General features: G+C 37.7%; 1 protein-coding gene across 2 annotated transcripts in view; it reads left to right on the forward strand.

Annotated features, from left to right (window-relative positions):
- The window catches only part of Hpd (4-hydroxyphenylpyruvate dioxygenase), a 489,423-nt gene extending 472,937 nt beyond the window's left edge, over window positions 1-16,486 (forward strand). For both annotated transcript variants that reach the window (XM_089244272.1, XM_089244273.1), the window contains 2 exons: window positions 12,643-12,765; window positions 16,294-16,486. In XM_089244272.1, the coding sequence (XP_089100398.1) occupies window positions 12,643-12,765; window positions 16,294-16,368 (198 nt within the window). In that variant the 3' untranslated portion in view covers window positions 16,369-16,486. The remainder of the gene's footprint in view (window positions 1-12,642; window positions 12,766-16,293) is intronic.
- Window positions 16,487-19,170: the final 2,684 nt, after the last annotated feature.

A 19,170-nucleotide genomic window follows, 5' to 3' on the forward strand; every position in this document is an offset into this window, starting at 1 on the left:
CTTCTTCAAGAGGTCTTGCAAGAAAAATAGCTTTCTTCTTTATCGTTTGATGACATAAATGAATTATGCGTGTCTATCTTGGTTTGACAGGGCCATTTGAAAATGCATTTCTTTGCAGCTGCTCTGGACTCCTATAAACAAAGTTTCTGTCAAAAGGTTTTTTGCTCACCCACACGCTTTGACGTACGCTGAACCGCGGGGGGGGGGGGTCACTTATCGTTCGTGGTGAATATACGCATTTCAAAAGAATCCGCACTTATTCTTGAGCAGCTTGTTGCGAGGAAGTAATATTGGTTTCGTCGAAGGCGGCGAGCCGAAGAATTCTGAGGATTATCACGTAGACGTGAAGGTAACGTTTTGAAAATCTGGTTCGAAAGAGTACTGCTCATTTTCGATTCAGTTAGCCTCATTACCACAGACACTATAGATCCGGTGAGAAAGCCTGGCCTGGGAGCCCATTAAAGATCCCAGTCTAGGGGCTCCTGCTGCTGGATGTTGGGGTCATGGCTCGCAACCTACGCACGCATAAAAAACCGAAATTGTCTTGACAAAAAACAGGATATCAACAACAGGTTGAAGTAAAGAAACGAAATAATGTGGATGACTCTCTCATCAAATTGGAACTTCTACAGCCCGTGGATTATTATGAAATATTTAATTATACAGACCCGCAAGAAAAATAAAAAGCGGCAACACAACGGTAAGTTGCTCATAATTTGTTTCACGTTACGATTGGTAGCATATCCGGCCCAGGGAAATCATACCGCGTAAATTAGCTCAGAAATAAAATTGTAAAATTCTGAAGAAGAAAAATTAATAAGAAAAAAATGAGAATTTTTTTTCTCACTCTATCTGCCGTAAAATAATAAACTCGCACAAACTTTTGTAACGACCTTGGCCCCACATCCTGCCTCAAGACCCCCCCCCCCAGGCTGTGATCTTTGGCGGGCCCTCAGACCAACCTTTCAACAGCCCTTCTATATAGTAAACTTTTAGCGTAAAAAATGACAAGAATTGTCGCAGGCAATGTCCGGGCTGGAGCCCTGTCATCCAAACTCTTGAGGAGTGTGCCATGATAACGACAGGCATGTTATCGAATTTTTTTTTTTTTTTTTGGGAGATATATACCTCTTTTTATTGTAATAAGTTTTATCAACAGTTTTTATTTCAACAAAATTTGGACAGCAGCGAAAAAAAAATTTCCAGGAAAATTCTTCATAACGAATTTACAATCTCGCGTTTGAGGAAAAAACGCACGTATTCGGAACACGTAATGAAGGGGCGGGTAAAATTACAACCAATAGAGATAAAGGATGCGGAATGATATCAAAAATTGGTCCAGCGGTTTATTTACATCAGGACCCAAGTTAGAGCGAACAGAGTATAGGAAGGGTATTTTTGTAGAGAAAGAGACAGCACACACATCCTCTTTTTTTTCTCGATTGTGTCTTGGCAAACGTCCCTCCTTTGTCTCAGGGTAAAAATGTGTTTTACAATAAATAAAACTCTGCATTGATGGGACGATCCAGACACATGTTTAAGTGGACAATTTGAATGCCCCAAGAGAATGCATGATTTTTAAGAAAAATTTGTCTCCTTGTTTGTGACTGATACCAACAAATATATGTGGTAATTTGCTTATATGATCTTGACAGAGCAGCTTGGCCATTTATGCCGTACATTTTCTTTAAACTGCTCATCAAGACTTCTGTGTGTTTGGACCTTCTTTTTGAAGCAACTAGGTAAGCAATTATTCCATTTATACAGTATCAAGTGGTTCTCGAAGATTTGCCAACACTCTTTGTCCTAGCCATTGTTTCTTCGCTGTCTTCTAGAACAGTTTAGAAAAAGAAAACAAAATTTTTAGAGTACAGAACTGACGCACACACTATAATGTTATAAACTCACACCGACACCCATAGGAGCTGCGACTCACACTTTGAGAGCCACTAATATCTAAAATTCTTTATGTAAAAAAGTCATTATATTAATACATAGCGAAAGATTCCATGCTGGGCAGGGGCAGCTTGGGTGCTAAATCAAGAAAAAAGGAGAATTATAGTAAAAAAAATGTTTGGTCTGCCAGAGGCACCAACATGAAGAAAACATTGACGGGATTGAAAGTTATCAATTAATCCCATATATACGGGACTCGAGACTGTACTCTGGGAGGCGACAGGTGAAAGTTGCGTTGCATTTTATATTCATTAATTATTGGGAGCGCTCAGCCCCACACAGAATTTATTGGGGCTGAAACAGTCTCAGCTACATTATTTTGCCGCCCCCACAACTTGGAAATTCGGTAATTTTGTAACGGTGTTTTTTTCCCCCACCGAAAACTGCCGCCCCCCCTAAATTTTTCCGTCGGGGCAGTTGTTCCCCTGCCTCCCTATAGTCCCTTTAATACATAGGCAGGGCCTATCAGCAGTGGCGTCAGAGCCGGGGGTGCTATGGATGCTCGAGCGCCCCCAATACTTTGTGGCACGGGGCAGAGCACCAACAGAATTGATTCGGAAATAAAAATCTCCTATAGATTTCTCATTTTTTCGCAAATATCGAACATGAAAAAAAATATTTCCTCTGATACATAGGCAGGGCCTATCAGAGAGTCTGTTTCGTACCAACTGTTATCTGACTTCATGCATACACTACAGATTCCGTGTCACTTTCACATGAAGAGTCACATGTTCGAATCTTCTGACTGCAAAGTGCCGAAAAGAACTTTCGGCACTTTTTGTACTAGATGCAGAAATTGCGGGCTATTTGCACCTGATGAACTCTGTAAATCCAACGCAGAGATGCTTTTTCTAGGAGTCACACTGATTCTTGTTTCTTGTCAGCATTTTTCTGTCAATTCTATTCTTTGCTGATTCAGGTGCTCTATTTTTATAGAGCCCTTGTAGAGCTTTCACTTACATGTTCTATTGAAGAGATGCATTCTCTCTCTCTCTTAAACGTCCACATTATGGAGAAAGAGCTTCTTCTCTGTTCAGTGGGCATATTTCAACTCTCAAATCCGAATGAAAGGTTTTCTCTTGATTTTCCTCAACATCCTTTTGTCACAAAGTTGTACCACACTTCTGCAAGTCACACATATTTTGTTGAAAAATGAAAGTAGATTAACTCGTACCAAAATAATCTTTCCACTGAATTAGTTGTAATGAAATATATAGTCAAAATGAAATCCATAGCTGCTCTATATTTCGTATACCAGTGCAAAGTTTCAACACTTTCCTAAAAATCACTAAACGCACATAACCTAAAATAGCATTACAGGACTAGTCCCGCCTCTCTGTGTATGTACTTTCAAGAATCACCAACTGAGATGGCAGAAGCTTCTGGGAAAATATATTCTCCCTCACAACCGCTTTGGAAAGCCCGACAAATTTGAAAGTGTGTGTGGGTGCATATGTGTCACAAAGTTGTACCCGCTGTCACAATGTAGCCCCGGTTTACGGTATTTTTACAGTTCGGAAAGCGATGAACTGCGAGGAACTAGTTCCTTACAGAGATGGGCACTGACAAAGAGCACAACAACAAAGCAAGCGCAGAAGAACGCCAGAATATTCGAGTGGATGAAACAAGACATTCCATTTAATCTTGTCAACTAGTCTGAAATTTTTTGTTTCAGTGAAGACAAAACTGCTTTGCAACTTCAAGTGATATTTTGATGTGAATCTTGTAAATGAAATAGTATATCAGATTTATTCCTAGGCCTATTCTGTGCAATCTACACATTTATGCACTGTAAATGCATGGCGTGACAATCGACGTGAGTGCAAAGAAACAGACGTGAGCCAAAAAATTCCTAGGAATAATTGCAGATAATCTTGTGAATGCTAACTAGAAAAAAAAACCGTAGGCAATCTTTGGACTTGTAACCACAACTTAAGAAGTTACCATTCCCTACGTTGGGCAATTGATATGATTCGTATGAGCGTTGGCCTGAACGTGAATCAAAGAGACGATGCAGATTCTGCAAAAATGGGTATCCAACTGTTTTGCTAAAATTAAAAACGAGTCCAGTGCCAAATAAGAACTGTTTCGAAGCTTTTCATATCAAAATGTTCAAAAAAATTTTACCTTATGTATATTCAAATTATTTAGTACCTAGACTATATTTCTTCAAGTTGATAAAAAATCTGGAATTATTATTTATGTTTAGTTTCCTTATTTTGCCAATTTTGCTTAGATACGATTTTAGCTTCTTTTTTCTACATTGCTACTGGGATAAAAATGTTAAAATTTTGCTTACAGGCAGCATCCCGTAAATTTTTCAAAAAAAAATATTAACAATACTTTTTCCTATATACACTGCTCAAAACAATTAGGGGAGCAAGCAAAAAAGTGAAGAAAACCGTGCGAGACAGCCACGTATCGGCATACAATGGATAGTACACGCGTATCAATGCGCAATACAGAAAAAAGACGTAAAAAATTTGGAATTAAGCTTTAATTCTTTGAAAATATGGAAAAAACATGAAAAGATGATTTAGGGCAACAATTTGGTTACATGTAAACGATAAAAAAAAGTACTGTTTAGACATGATGCATGAGTTTTAATAGGGCGTGTGGTCTCCTCGAACAGCTAAGACTGCTGCACACCTGTTTGCCATGGATGCGATGAGGTTATCGATCAGACTTTGGGGAATACTGTTCCACACCTCAAGAAGTGCAATCTGCAAGTCTCGGACAGTAACAGGCGGCCTTGGTCGAGCAGCAATGCGTCGTCCGAGCATGTCCCAAACATGCTCGATTGGAGAGCACGCTGGCCATTCCATACGCTGTATTGTTTCAGCTTCAAGCATGTTCTCCACCAGACGAGCTCTATGCGGTCGGGCATTATCATCCTGGAAAACAAAGGAATCTCCAATGGCTCCAGCGTAAGTGATGACATGAGGTCGCAGTATCTCGTCTGCATACCTTCGGGCCGTCAAAGTGCCATTCCGAATGATATGCAGGTCCGTACGTCCGCCTATGCAAATTCCACCCCCATACCATCCAACCAGCTGGTCTGTATTGTGACCTTTCACGAACGAATGCGGGGTTATTTAGAGTGCCCCTGTCCCTCCATACCAGAACACGTCGGGTGTCACACTCCAGACTGAATCGGGACTCTTCTGTAAACAGCACTTGGCTCCAATCATGTTGCTCCCAATCTCGATGTTCAGCAGCCCATCTTCTTCGGGCCGCACGGTGGCGTGGGGTCAACGGAATGCAGACCATTGGTCTACGTGCATAGAGCCCTCCCTCATGAAGCCGATTACGTACTGTTTGGCTGGACACACCTGTTGCCAAGAGCAACCGTCTTTGCAGCTGCGTAGTATTCTCTCGACGGGCTGTTAACCGTACATACCGGTCATCAGTTGCTGTAGTGGCGCGTGGCCGACCTTGCCCTGGTCGACGTCTAACATTTCCTGTTTCTTGGAATCGATTCCACAGCCTTGCAACAATACTTCTGGCGACTCCAACAGCGTCCGCGACACTACGTTGTGTTTGCCCGGATTCCAGTCTGCCTATAACACGCCATGCCATGGATTCCGGTAAATCACGTTGTTGAGACATCCTCAAGTCACCTTGTCTCAAAAAAAATACTGCGCAATCGAATTTCTTTGCATATGAAGTTTTCTTGTTCCGTTTCCTGCTAGGCTTTAAATTATGGATGATGCATTTTATGTTACTTATCGGCATACATCTTTGCGTAATTTTGTTAAAACCATGTGCTCCCCTAATTGTTTTGAGCAGTGTATATGTACAGGGTGATCAGCGAATGAGCCCTTATTTCAAAATTAAATATCTCCACAACAAAGATCAATAGAATTATGCGGTAAACGGTACGTTTATTAGCAAAACTGTAAGAATGTTGTACGGAAATTTCGGAAATTTCTTCTTTTTTTTTAATTTTTTTAAAATTTAAAAAACAAAACAAAACTGGAGATTTTGGGGTTCCGAAAATCCTCATTTGTGTGAAGAGAAACCACTGCATTTGCCTAAAGTTACTGCATGGGCTGCGGTATGCGCCATGTGTGCTGACAAATTGTTCCAATATTGTAACGTAACGTTCAGTAGTAATCGTTTCTCGCACGAAGGGGCCGATAATGCCTCTGGCGCATACCGCATCCCATGCAGTAACTTTAGGCGAATGCAGTGGTTTCTCTTCACACAAATGAGAAATTTCGGAACCCCAAAATCTCCAGTTTTTTTTTTTTAAATTTTAAAAAATTAAAAAAAAAACTAAATTTGTGAAATTTCTGTACAACATTCTTACAGTTTTGTTAATAAACGTACCGTTTACCGCATAATTCTGTTGCTTTTTTTCTTCAACTTGATAAAAACATTTGTTTTGGCTTTTCTTTTGATTTTTGAATTCAATGATATTACAGCAAAACGTCGGGGATCGAGCATCTATGGAGGCCAAGAAATGCTCCCAGAAACGTTCTGTGTTAAATCAATGTTCCCCCGATGAGAGCCCTAGACATTGGCTATGACTTTTTTCATTTTTGAATTCTTCGATTTTTTTTCTTTTTGAAATTTTCAATGTTCATATTTTTTGCTTTCTCTTTCCAGTTCACATAATTAATTTGTTTTCAGTTTTTCAATTAAAAAATTGTGATTTTACAATGTTTTTTCACTACACTGCATATTACAGCTGCCTATGGCGCTGGTATTGGTGCGTTTCGACAAAAATTAAATTTTCATAATGTACATTTTTCTTTCTATGTATACAGGGTGGTTACCACCTGTATATATAGTTATCGATCTCCCAACCTGTTATCGACCACCCAATAATTCTGTGGTGTTTGGTCAGAACATGATAAATTAAAAATCACATTTTTGAGATATAAGCATTTTCATTGTCATTTAAAAATCAAAAATAAAGTTTACACACAAATACAAATTAAAATATCATACGTAAGCATGTTGTTTAGCCATACGCACGTATTTGTGCATTTATCTCACTTATAATTAGTTATGACCAAGACTTTTTTACTTTTAGATCAAAAAGCCATTTTTTGGAGATATCATATTCTGACCAAACGCCACAGAATTAATTACACACGTGATTCCTTGTGAAAAACTAAAATGGAAAAGTGATTTCCGTTTTTTGATCTGACCCATAATTAATCAGCTATAACTCTTTAAAAATTGATGACGTCACTTAAAAATCCGGCAAAATTCACTAAACGTACACCAAATGTATAAGAGGCCTTTCACACGGATGCGGACGCGGGTCCGGAAGAGGTTTTAACAATTGGAACATACTGCGCCTTTCAGACGAGCCGAAAAATCTTCGCACCTAGGAAATGTTCATGCGGGTAAGGACGTCGTCCGCATGTGTCAAAACCTAAGTCCGGGCTCCGCATCCGCACATAGAAGTTTTGACAATAGGTTTATTCGGAGCTATTCACACGATGCGGATGCGGAGCGAATTCGTCCGCATCTTTGGCTACTTTTTGAAGGTGATTGTTCACGGAATTTTTTTAATTATTTGCCATAAATACCCTTAAAAACACCATATGATGGTCCCTGCTCATTAATATAATGTACCTACATACGTCTATCCCTCCGTTTCCTTCTGAGATGGAGATATAGCAACTTCAACTGACTTTTGTCCATATTTCACAATTTTATACAATGAAACCTGTCAACAACGGCCACTGACGGGACCAAAATTATAAGCCGTTCTGTTCATTACGAATATTTAATTGACTACATACTTTAATAACTTTTAAATTTAATTTTAAAATTTTAATTTTTTTCTCTTTAAATTTTTAAAATTATTTAAAAATATAAATATCTGAAATATTATTTTAAATATTTGTTATTTTTTTTAATTTTTTAACTGTTAATTTTTTTAAACTTTAAAAAAAATACTTTTATTAAACAACGTTATCCACGTACGGTGTTCACTCAGGGCCGGATTAAGACGTTTGAAGACCCTAGCACTTGAATATTTTTGGTGGTTCCCCCGATACCTACAAGTTTATTTTACTCGATGTTCAGTCTATAAACTGAAAAAATGAAATTTTATATTTCAGAAGTGAGACTAACCTAAGGATGGGATTTCACTCTAAAAGGTTTATGAAAGTTATTTTATAAAACTTGAAAAATGTAACCAATAAACACATCTGTTACATTCGAGAGAACTTAACTGATCAGCCTATTGGTTGCATTTTTCAAGTTTTATAAACGAGCTTTTATAGTGTAATCCCGGCCTAAGACAGAATTGTGATGTGAATATTTCTAAACGCAGGCATTTTGAAAGTCTCTACCCCTTCCCTTTTTTACTACTTGCAAATTCTTTGATATCTCCTGAATTTTTTTTTCTTTTTTTTGGAACATCGAATGTTTTGGATGTTTTTGGATTTGATTTTTCGAACATTGCATGTTTTTGGAATTTTTCTTCCATATTTTTCCGAAAAGACGGATTTTTTTTTTCAAAATATTTTGAAAATATTTGAAGACATTTTCTCCCATCGACTACTTGTGAGGATCGGAATGAAGACATCTTTATTTCCATATTCTATGTGGCTCTAGATTAAACCACCAAAGAATGCCTCTAGGCTGCCTATGGCCACTGAATCAGGGGTGAACGGAAAAATAATTACAAAAATTGCGAAAAAACAGTTTATATGCACGAATTTCGAACTAAAGATGCGGGCGATTCGTCCGCATCTTCAGCGCTCGTTTGAACGGGTATGCGGACCCGCATCCGCTCCGTGTGAAAGGGGCCTAACTTGGCGTTTTAGACAATGCAAAAAATTTATTAAACCTGCTATACAGAAAACGAAAGATATATTAAAACCAGTTTTTTTCCCCTTGCACTTTTCAGGAGAGAGAGAGAGAGAGAGAGAACTTTTTTACAAGTCAGAACAGAGAGGTTTTGTGTGTGTGTGTGTGTTTGCATCTCACAAAGCTAGCTTCACAGAGGTTATACGTAAATAAGCGTTAGTCGTTTTGTTTTATTCTCCAGAAAGTACTGCGTCTAATTATTTATTGTTATAATTTCTAATTTGATGGCATTCAACATACAAGAATATTGTGACATGCACTTTATATTAGGTGAGTGCCACGGATCAGCCTTACAAGCAGCAAGGTTATACAGTCAACGCGAAAGCACCCAGACCATAGTTATTTTGCGACTGGACCGCCGATTGCGCGAGTCAGGGTGTTTATTACAACCAAACGTAGACGCTGGGTCAGTATCGTCTGTAAGAACACCGGCTTTCGAAGCTAACGTGTTGTCGTTGGTTGAATTTGGATCCAGCGACCAGCAGTCGAGCGATCGCACGAGAATTAAATTTAAGACACGTAACGGTCTTAAACGATTTGCACGATGAGTTTTTGCATCCGTATCATTACACATGGGTGCAAGCACTATCATCAGAATATTATCCGCGAAGGAAAGAATGCTGTCAATGACTGCTGCAACAGCATTCCAACGACAGCACTTTACTAAATAGGATTCTATGGACTGACGAAGCAACATTTACTCGTGAAGGTGTCTTTAACAGCCATATCAGTGCAACTGAAATCCCTATGCAACACGTCCAAATGCTCATCAGGTTCGTTGGGAATTAATGTTTGGTGTGGCATTATAAATATATCTTCTGGGACCATATCTGCTTCCACAACGTCTGATTGCTGAAAACTACCTCGCTTTCTTGAGAGATTGCCTCCCAGACTTCCTTGACGATCTTCCCTTGGCTATCTTGCGAAATCTTTGGCTGCAGCACGATGGGACACCGACCCATTACGCATCGGATGTCCGCGAGTGGTTAAATCAAGAATACATAAATCGGTGGATTGGCCGCGGTGGCCCAATACAGTGGCTTACTAGATTCCCTGACCTAAACCCTTTCGATTTTTTTATGGGGCCATCTTAAAGCGCATGTGTATAGGCATACGCTTGATTTGCAAGAAGGCATCGTAGCCGCATTGCATGCGACAGTGACAACAGTGACACCGTCCATGCTAGAGCGGGTTCAGCTCTCCATCCCACGCCGTGCTTTATCATATATCTCAATGGACGGAGCACATTTTGAGCACTTACTAATGGAAGATGCAATCTTGCTTTTAGCCGCTGTGGTGGTTGAGTGATCATAGTGACGGACTCACATCAACTAAACGTTTGCGAATTAAACGTTGTGATTACAAACTCGGTGAGTATGAAAAAAAAGGCTGCCGTTCGGAATCGGCAATAAATTACCCGGTCTATATATATATATAATTAGTCCTCGTGTGCAGAAAATGACCGTGGTGCGGCAAAAATGATCAAATGCTGATTAATTTTATAAATGATTCACACACACACATAGTACAGTTCCAATGTGATTTGCATGCTGGCTTATGGCTTAAGCGAAAAAAATAAAAATAAATAAAATGAGCTAGTGTCACTGTGAATAGGGTGACCATACTTCCTTCATTTTGTCTCGTATTTTGCGGAAGTGCCTCGTTATTACTGTTTTTTCTCCGTCCCGAATTTTTTTTTTTAATGTAGTGATTTTTCCTATTTTTTAGTCAAAGTTTTCTTGAATTTGTTATTTAATCGAAAACGTGTTGATACAGGTAATTTTCAACGGATTGATTGAATGCAATATTATCATATTGTTCCGGATAGTTTTCCACAATTGACTTTGAGGTTGCAAAACAAGAAGCGGTTCGATGGACAAACACAGATTTATTTACAGAAAGCAATTTACACGTATTTACAGACAGAGAGCTAACACAACTGACTGCTCATCGAATCTCTCTAAAATCTCCTTGTGCCTCTCTTAGCCTGTCTTGTGAGCGCCGCACTATTTATAACCCCGGAGAAACTTCGAGAGAAAAAGAACATCCACAAAATTCTATCTTACAGTTTCCTAGTCGGCGGCACCACCGTAAGGTCTGTCTGGAGGGGGGGGGGGGGGAATTGAACCATTCTCCGGAAGGGCGGGGCTTTCTAGAATGTTCTTCTAGCCCTCCGCCAATCGGACCTTTTTCCGTTTAACCGAAACCGATATCAACCGATTTCGATATTTCTGAGAGCAATCGATCAAATCGCGCCATCTATCGCCTACAGATCGTAACAATACAGATGTTCCGAAAATTTCATGAATTATCGCATTTTTCTTCGCCTCCCTCTCCCAATAGATACGCGTTTTGCTTATGGTATTACCATCGAAATTCAACTTTCATTCACTCAAGAACTAGAGCCGATCTGATAAAACCAATGTCAGATTCAGAATCAGTGCTCCAAAAACACCCTAAAATCACTGAAATATCCTTGAGGAAAAAATCTGAGTTGAATAGTGTGAATCAACAGAAAAATTGGAAACCAAAAATTATTTTGAATACGTCAATTCGTAACGTAATAAGTTTGATTAAAAGTTTCTGATTGAATCGCTATTATTTTACTGTTTCCACACCTTCTTTTCAAGCTACCATTTTTACATTCCTCGTTGAAGCTTTTTTGCAAGTAACAGTTTCGATGAAAGTTCAAAAAAACCAAAAAAAAAAAAAATACTGCCGTTTTATTGATCAACATTGTAATCTGATTAAAACAACGACGTAAAATAATGATCGCGCAGTAAACACGTACGCACTGTATGCACCTTCCCTCAGAAAATTAGATTTAATAGTGAAGGTAAAAAAATTGCACATTTTTTGGCAAAAAAGTGTCGATTTGGCTAAAAAAAATTTCAAACAGATCTCATTTGGCTAACATGGTACAAATCTTGCGATAAATTTGCCAACATAGAAGACGAAGCTAACACGTAAGCGATACGTAATAGCAAGGTTATAGTAGCACACTACAGTGAGAGAAAAAGTGCTAATCTCGTGAAGGAAGAAGGCCGAACTTGGCTTCTAATGGGATTGAATAATTGAATATTTCAGTTCATTTTTAAGAAGTGACAATCCGTTGCTGGCGGAGAAATGCACATTGGTTCGGTATTTGGCATATAACTAACGGTTAGAAAAATGACACGTCACAAAATTTTAAAAGCTTATAACTCACTTAATATTCATCCGATCGAAAAAAGGAAAACACTTTTCCATATTAGTTTTTCACAAGAAATCACGTGTGTAATTATTGGGGGCGGTCGATAGCTACCACCCTGTATATACATATATATGTATATATATATATATACATATATGTATGTATATATATATATATGTGTATATATATATGACCTCTTTTTATCTATATAACTCCTCAAAAAAAATTTTTCTTTCCATATTTCAATGTTTGCCAATTAAAGAAATAAACAATCTCAATGCCACGAGAACAGATGAATTGTGTGACTTAGAGAATTTAAGTGTATCTCATCCTTTGTTTAGGCGCAGTTTGATCTAATTGGTCCTTGAGCCAATAAAACCAAAATCCATCCAACTTAGAGAATCTGAGTATCTCCGTCTGCAGCCATCTTAGCTTTTCCCTGCTGAAAAATCAATTGCATTGCAGTCAGACGAGGTTAACTGAGATCTCAGTCTCCCCCATGCGATATGTTAATGTTATTATTTCAGTAATACTGCTGATGCAGCTCTGTTCTGTATTGCTGCTGCTTCTGACAAACGATGAGGGGGGGGGGGGCTATCTAAAAAGAATTTTTATATCTCGATGGTCAATTTGAATTTCTATTATATGTTTTTCAGCTGCAAGCTCTAAATATTTTAGTGGATTATGACGAAAACGGGTATCTACTACAAATATTCACCAAGCCGATGCAAGATAGACCAACGCTTTTCTTGGAAGTAATCCAGAGATATAACCACAACGTAAGCACTTACTTCTGTTTTTGTTCCTGCTGGGGAATATTCTAAGTTACACGTTCTGTCGTGATGCGCGTTCGTCACTCCCTCCTGTAATAAGAACAAATGTCATAAACAGTGATTAACCACTTCGCAAGCGATTGGTAAGAAATTCAGAAAATGATCGCGTCGAATTGGCGATAAATATGATAATCTTGTTCTAACGTAATGGCGTGTTAGAATAAGGAAGGGAAAAAATGTAGAAAAGTAAGAAAAAACATATCAAAGGAAAATATATTATATTCTCTCTTACCAGCAGATACTTGCAGGTAAGAAAGAATATTTATGAAGCGTATTCTTCTTTCTACCCTCATTTTATGTAGACAACATGTATAACTAGAGTAAAACCTATTTAACGAGAAGCTTTTTTACCTCCTCATCACGGAGGTAAAAACTACTTTTTTTTCATATTTTCATCGTATTGCGTCCTTGATCGTAAAGTGGTTAACGTTTCCTAGATTTACCATCAATCACGGGGAAACTAAAGTGATCAGTTTTAAATAAATTTTAAATGAAAATTAAAGAATGAGTAAAATCCACATGTGTTTCACGAGATCTGTTACTGTCAAATGCTTTACTAACCGTACACAGCCCCGGTTCTATTATGAAAATTTCCGTGATTCCATTAGCGCTATGTTACCCTCGATCAAGAACAATGTTTATTCGCAGTGGAACTCTGACTGAAATGTGCAATACGGAAAACCCTTGAAAACCCGTCCCTCCTTTCTCAGGCTTCTGGGAAAAGGTTCTAAGACCAAAACGGGTTTTCTTCTCATCTAGATCTGCCTCCATTACGAATGGAGAGAAACAGTATTTCATTTTTTAACGTTTTTCAAACGAACTTTTAATAAAACTTCAAAGGAGTAATCTATAGCTTCTTGCTATGCTCCGCAGTAAACAGGCCATACACAGGAGCAGACTGGTATTACGTACGCGCCTTATAATAAGCCTTATTTCTTAAATGAGCTTTAATCGAGAACTACATCACCTTATTGAATAAGGCAGTGGTCCCCAAACTTTTTGAAGAGCAACCCTCTTTTGACCAAAAAATTCATCGGTGACCCCTCCACATCCGGGACATTCCTATTTTTTGCTAGTAAATGAACTTTTTTGCTCGAAAGCACTTTTCGGAACGTTTGTTTTCCGTTGTAATTGAAGCGATATTGACTTTTAACAATGTTAAATTTTTCTTAAATATTTGTTTTTTTTTTTATATATACTTAGTGTTTCTTATGCAAGATGGAAGTGTATGCTCGTTGATGTTTGTGTAGGGGCGCAGTAGCCCAGGTCGATATGATACTCGCCTAAAGTGCCAAAGGATGTTTAGAGGTGTCGCGAGTTCGATACCCGGTTCGTCCTTGTCAAAAAACTTTCCTGACACGGGTACAACAAAAACGGCGACATGACCACAGAAAAAATTGCTACCGCAGGGAGTCCCCCATCGAGGGGTTAGTGCACCAACCTCTCGATGAGTATAAAACACAAGCCTGCCGTTCGGGATCGGCAATAAGTAGTAGGTCCCGGTCTAATTAGCCCTCGTGTGCAGAAAATGACCGTGGTGCAACAAAAATTATTGTTGGGTGATTAATAGAGCCTGGATTATATGCACTAAAAAATGACTAAATATGGTCTAAAAATACGCACTTAAAATGCCAAGTATGCACTTAAAATTCCAAGTATTCTATTTCTTAGTGCATATTCACATTTACAAAAAAATATTCCCACATATGTATGTACTGCATATGCAAATAATTTCCACATGTTTCTTATTTAGGCATTTTAATTTCTAGTTTGCTGTAACTTCTCAGTAACGAAATACCAGTAACGAAAGAACTCCAACACTATTTCTAAAAAAAAAAGTTGATAATACTAAAAGTTGATAAAAAAGTTTCACATACTGTATCTCTAGAAATAGCGTTGCAATGAAGCGGTTGATATTTGTAAAATACTATGTTCAGACATCTCTATTAATTCACTAAATCACACCTGTGGAAAAAAATTGATATGTTATGAAAATATTAGTAGCAATATTTATTTGAAAAATTATAAAAAAGTCATTGATCTTATATATAATTAAACCTTAAAAAATACGAACTTATTCTGAAAATTCTTTGGTTTTATGCATTTTCACGCATTAATGCTAAAAAAGACCAAAACATGCATATACACATATACATTTGCGGGCCCTAGTGATTAAGAAAAAAATCTTCCGAATTCGAAACTTGAAACCGACCCATAACAAAAAATGTTTATAAAACGTAGACATTTTGTCTGTTATATTCACTTATCATTCTGTGTTTTTAATTTTTAAGACAAACAATTTTGAAATCGGGTGTTTCTCACTGTGTCGCCCTGTATAAGTATTCACTTGATCGTACAAGTAAAATTTGAGAAAATTACATTGTATGGTACATGGTAATTAGCTCAGTATAAAAACAGTTTTTTCATTTCCACATATTTAAAAAAAAATCTGCTTGAGAATCTCGTGCGATAGAAGTGAGATTTCCAGGTTTGACATGACCTCAAATTAAATTTCATTTTAATTATTTAAAATTGAATTTAGACATTTTAAATTTAATTTCAAATAAGATTGATCTTGTTGATCCCTTATTTTCCATAAACTCTCCCCCTCCCCAAACTTGACTCACTTAATCTAATTGACTCCTTTAAACCTCAAGATACCATCCGCCCCGTAGAACTCTAACGAGTTTGGCTTCATATGGAATCATAATTGAATCCGCTGTAAATCCCATTTGTGGCAAATTTGTTCACTAAAACATTTCTGGCGATAAACATGGTTGGCTATAAATGGCTATAAGGTGGGGGAGGGTGGTTTGCTTTTTATCAGGACTAGAGTGAAGAGCAAGAAAGAAGTGAAAAGCTCTGGATATACAGCGTTATGACAGCGCTGCCAATTAAGAGCTATTACTGTGACGTCACAAAACATGCATTCGCGTGCAAAATATGCTAATATATTAATTTCGCCGATAGGTCGATATAGAGTAGCTTGCTCCGCGCATGCGCTTTAGGATATTCATTGCTCCGTGTCCCGATCCACTATTACCCCCCCCCCCCCAAACTTTATTTTCTTATACGGCCGAACGTGAGCATATATTGGTATCCTCCCCGCCACCCATTTGCTTCATCGCACAATCAGTTATTCTACGGAACTGGTTTGGACGAATAGAAAGCGTTTCACTTTTTGTGACTTTCTCTCCCTCACAGAAATTCACTTTTATGTCGCTATAGAAGTTTCACTTCAATAAAAATTAATTTCTTATTTGCACGATTTTATTTTGGAGAATCTCTCGCGATCCCGCTAGTTCACGACCCACACTTTGTGACTCACGAAACCACTGGAATAAGGTGATGTAGCGTAGACTTCTCGATTGGTATGGTACAGTGGAGAGACCAAGAAATATAGTGTCATGTTAAAATGTATTATTAATGCAATGTTGAAAAACTAAGCTTAGCCTTTCTCTTTTTTTTTTACAGGGCTTTGGTGCTGGAAACTTTAAAGCCCTTTTCGAAGCCATCGAATCAGATCAAGCAAAAAGAGGGAACTTGTGATGACAAAAAACCGGAGGAGATTCTGACGTTTTGATTGATCAAGCTTTTCTATTCACTGTTGTAATTCAGAAAATTCAAATACTACATAGATAATACAAATATGAATTTATTAACCGAATCTTCTCTCTTTCTTTCAACCTGTGTTGTTTATACATTTCCGAAACACTTCACCTGAGAAAATTCAGTCGGGCCGTACATCTCTTAGTTCAGTGTTTCTCAACCTTTCTGAAAACAAAGGCCAGTAAAATGTCGGAAACAAATTGACTGACCACTTGTGTCCCGCAATACGGTATATTCCTGTAATTTTTGTTTCGATATTTATATTACGTTATACATTTGTCCCCTTTTCTTCAATGACACTAATTTGAATTCGTTGATATCTTTATATTTTTTAATTTCTAATTTAAAAATAAAATAATAATGCCCTTCCAAATATATATATGACTAAACATTTTTTAAATTTTAATTATGGATCATAATTTATTTTGCATTAGTTTTGCCCCTGAAAAACATAAAACATACTAACTAAAGTAAAAAACTCACTACTTTTGACTGGTATACTGGCAAAGACAAGAGTTTCCTCAATGTAGATCTGGCTCATCATTTGTATTCAAAAACGGTCAGTGTCTACTTATCCAACACCCCCTATAGATAAGATCTTATTTATAGGGGGTGTTGACTTATCTCCCTCTTTATCCCCAGCGGGTTTTTCTGAGCAGGGATGACACTACACCTGTCAATGTAGTTATGTATCTTCTTTTCATTTCCTGTGGAACCCCCCCGCCCCCCTTGTCCCAACGGTAGTGAGCCAAAATCGGACGGGACATGTGCGGACAACATGGAAATAGGGTCAAAATTGGAAAAATTTTGCCGCGCCCTCGATGTTGGCGCTGTATCTCCCATTTGTTTCCCCAACCTGTTAAATGGCGACAAAATCGATACAACAAGAAACCGGGTCAAAATCGGACAAATTTTGCAGAGCCGGCGATGTTGGCGGTTTATCCCTAATTTTTCCACCAAGCTGCTAAGTGGCGATTTTCGCTTTGATGCACATTATAAAGACATGAAGAGAAACTTTTGATGAAATTTGAACAATGAAAGACGTGAGTCGTCTACCAGTCGCCAGAACAAGTTAAAAAAACCAGTCCTCTTTGAACCACTGACAAGTGATGGATTGCTACACCTACACGTAAAAAAAAAACGCCGACACTATAATAATATATAGCTTCAGTAGAACTATTGTTATTATTATTACCACACAGGCTCGGCTCGGTGATCATAAGTCCTTATCTCGAGGGATTTCTATCCTATAAAGTCTCTACAACTAATCTCGCCTGAGTATTATCAGCCCAGTGCGTGGACCCAACTACGGCATTGTCAAACGTAAGGGAGTTGATTGTTCCATAAGAGAAAAAATTAGTACAATCGTACATAAATTAATGAGCACTTATACGATCATATACATAAACATTACATTATTACATTTCGATTGGTGAGGGACAATGCAAGGTTATGGTGTCGCAGGGAATTTTTCTCTAATATGGTTGTTAATAAATGGAACAGCTTACCCCCGGAGGTAGTAAATTGTAACACAATTGACACGTTTAAAAAGAAATACGATAAACATGTTGGGGTAAATCGAGAAGCTATCCGGTCTTGGAATAAGACTACCATAGTATTCTTTATGGGCATTGTATAATATTTTATCATGTGTATATATTGTTTATAATTTATGTTAATTGCATTTTTAATTGGGTTGCTGTTTTTTTTTTACATATATGACATCCATATTTTTATGGGCATCTTTTTATCAGCCACCTCGTTGGGCATTTTGCCTGTTGTGGCGTTGTATTTGTATTTATAAACGATATGGATTGATCGTACATGCAAGATATATCGTGGGAAAAAAAAATAACTACATCAACTGAACTAAATTTAATCAATAAAAATCATGGAAACTCACAGATGCCACACATGGAAAGAAATATGATAATATAGAAAACATATGAACAAGTTCGATAGAAACATTAAAAAAATATTTATTCCAATGAAGTGATCTAAAACTATGCACTTATTCCGATTACAGTCAATCCCGTTTTTAACGTTCTCGCTTAGTACGACTTATTTCTGTGGTCGTTGAGACCACTTTTACCGATGATTATGCATAGTACCCAAGCATCATTGGTAAATTTAATAACTAATAAAAAATTGTAGCTCTTACTGGCGATTATGCATAATAACCATGCGACAAAACATACTATATGATATACATGTATTGTATCAATATATCGGAGTACGATAGTAAATTTTATTATCAGTACATCGGGGTACGCTCGTCGAATTTGTTATTATATCGCGGTCCGACTATATTCATCATATATAAAATTTTTTTCATAATTATAAAATTCCCTAACTACACTAGGGAATTATTATTTTATATGCGAGGCACGGAACATGCACTCAATGTATTTATAATTATACCAGTATATATATATTTGCATATATATATATACCATTTTTAGTGTATTTTCAAAAGCCGGGGGGGGGGGCAACCCCCAAATGACGGGCCTAACATTTTGGACAGAGACGCCGACATGTAGAAAATATTGAGGGGAGGTGAAAATCATTTTTCTTCCTGTATATCAACCCCATACCCGAAAGAGGTGAAATGCTGCATTGCATTGTACATTAATTATTGGGGGGAAAGGGGGGCTCAGCCTCCTCATAAAATTTATTTGAGGAGGTCTCATAGCTAGTCCCACCTTCCAGCGTCTATGATTTTGAATTTTATTGGGGCTTGCT

This window comes from Pholcus phalangioides, unplaced genomic scaffold (assembly GCF_987345545.1).
Source record: "Pholcus phalangioides strain wild (caught in Gottingen) unplaced genomic scaffold, Ppha-v1.0 ptg000015l_1, whole genome shotgun sequence".
In the NCBI taxonomy this organism is placed as follows: Eukaryota; Metazoa; Arthropoda; class Arachnida; order Araneae; family Pholcidae; genus Pholcus; species Pholcus phalangioides.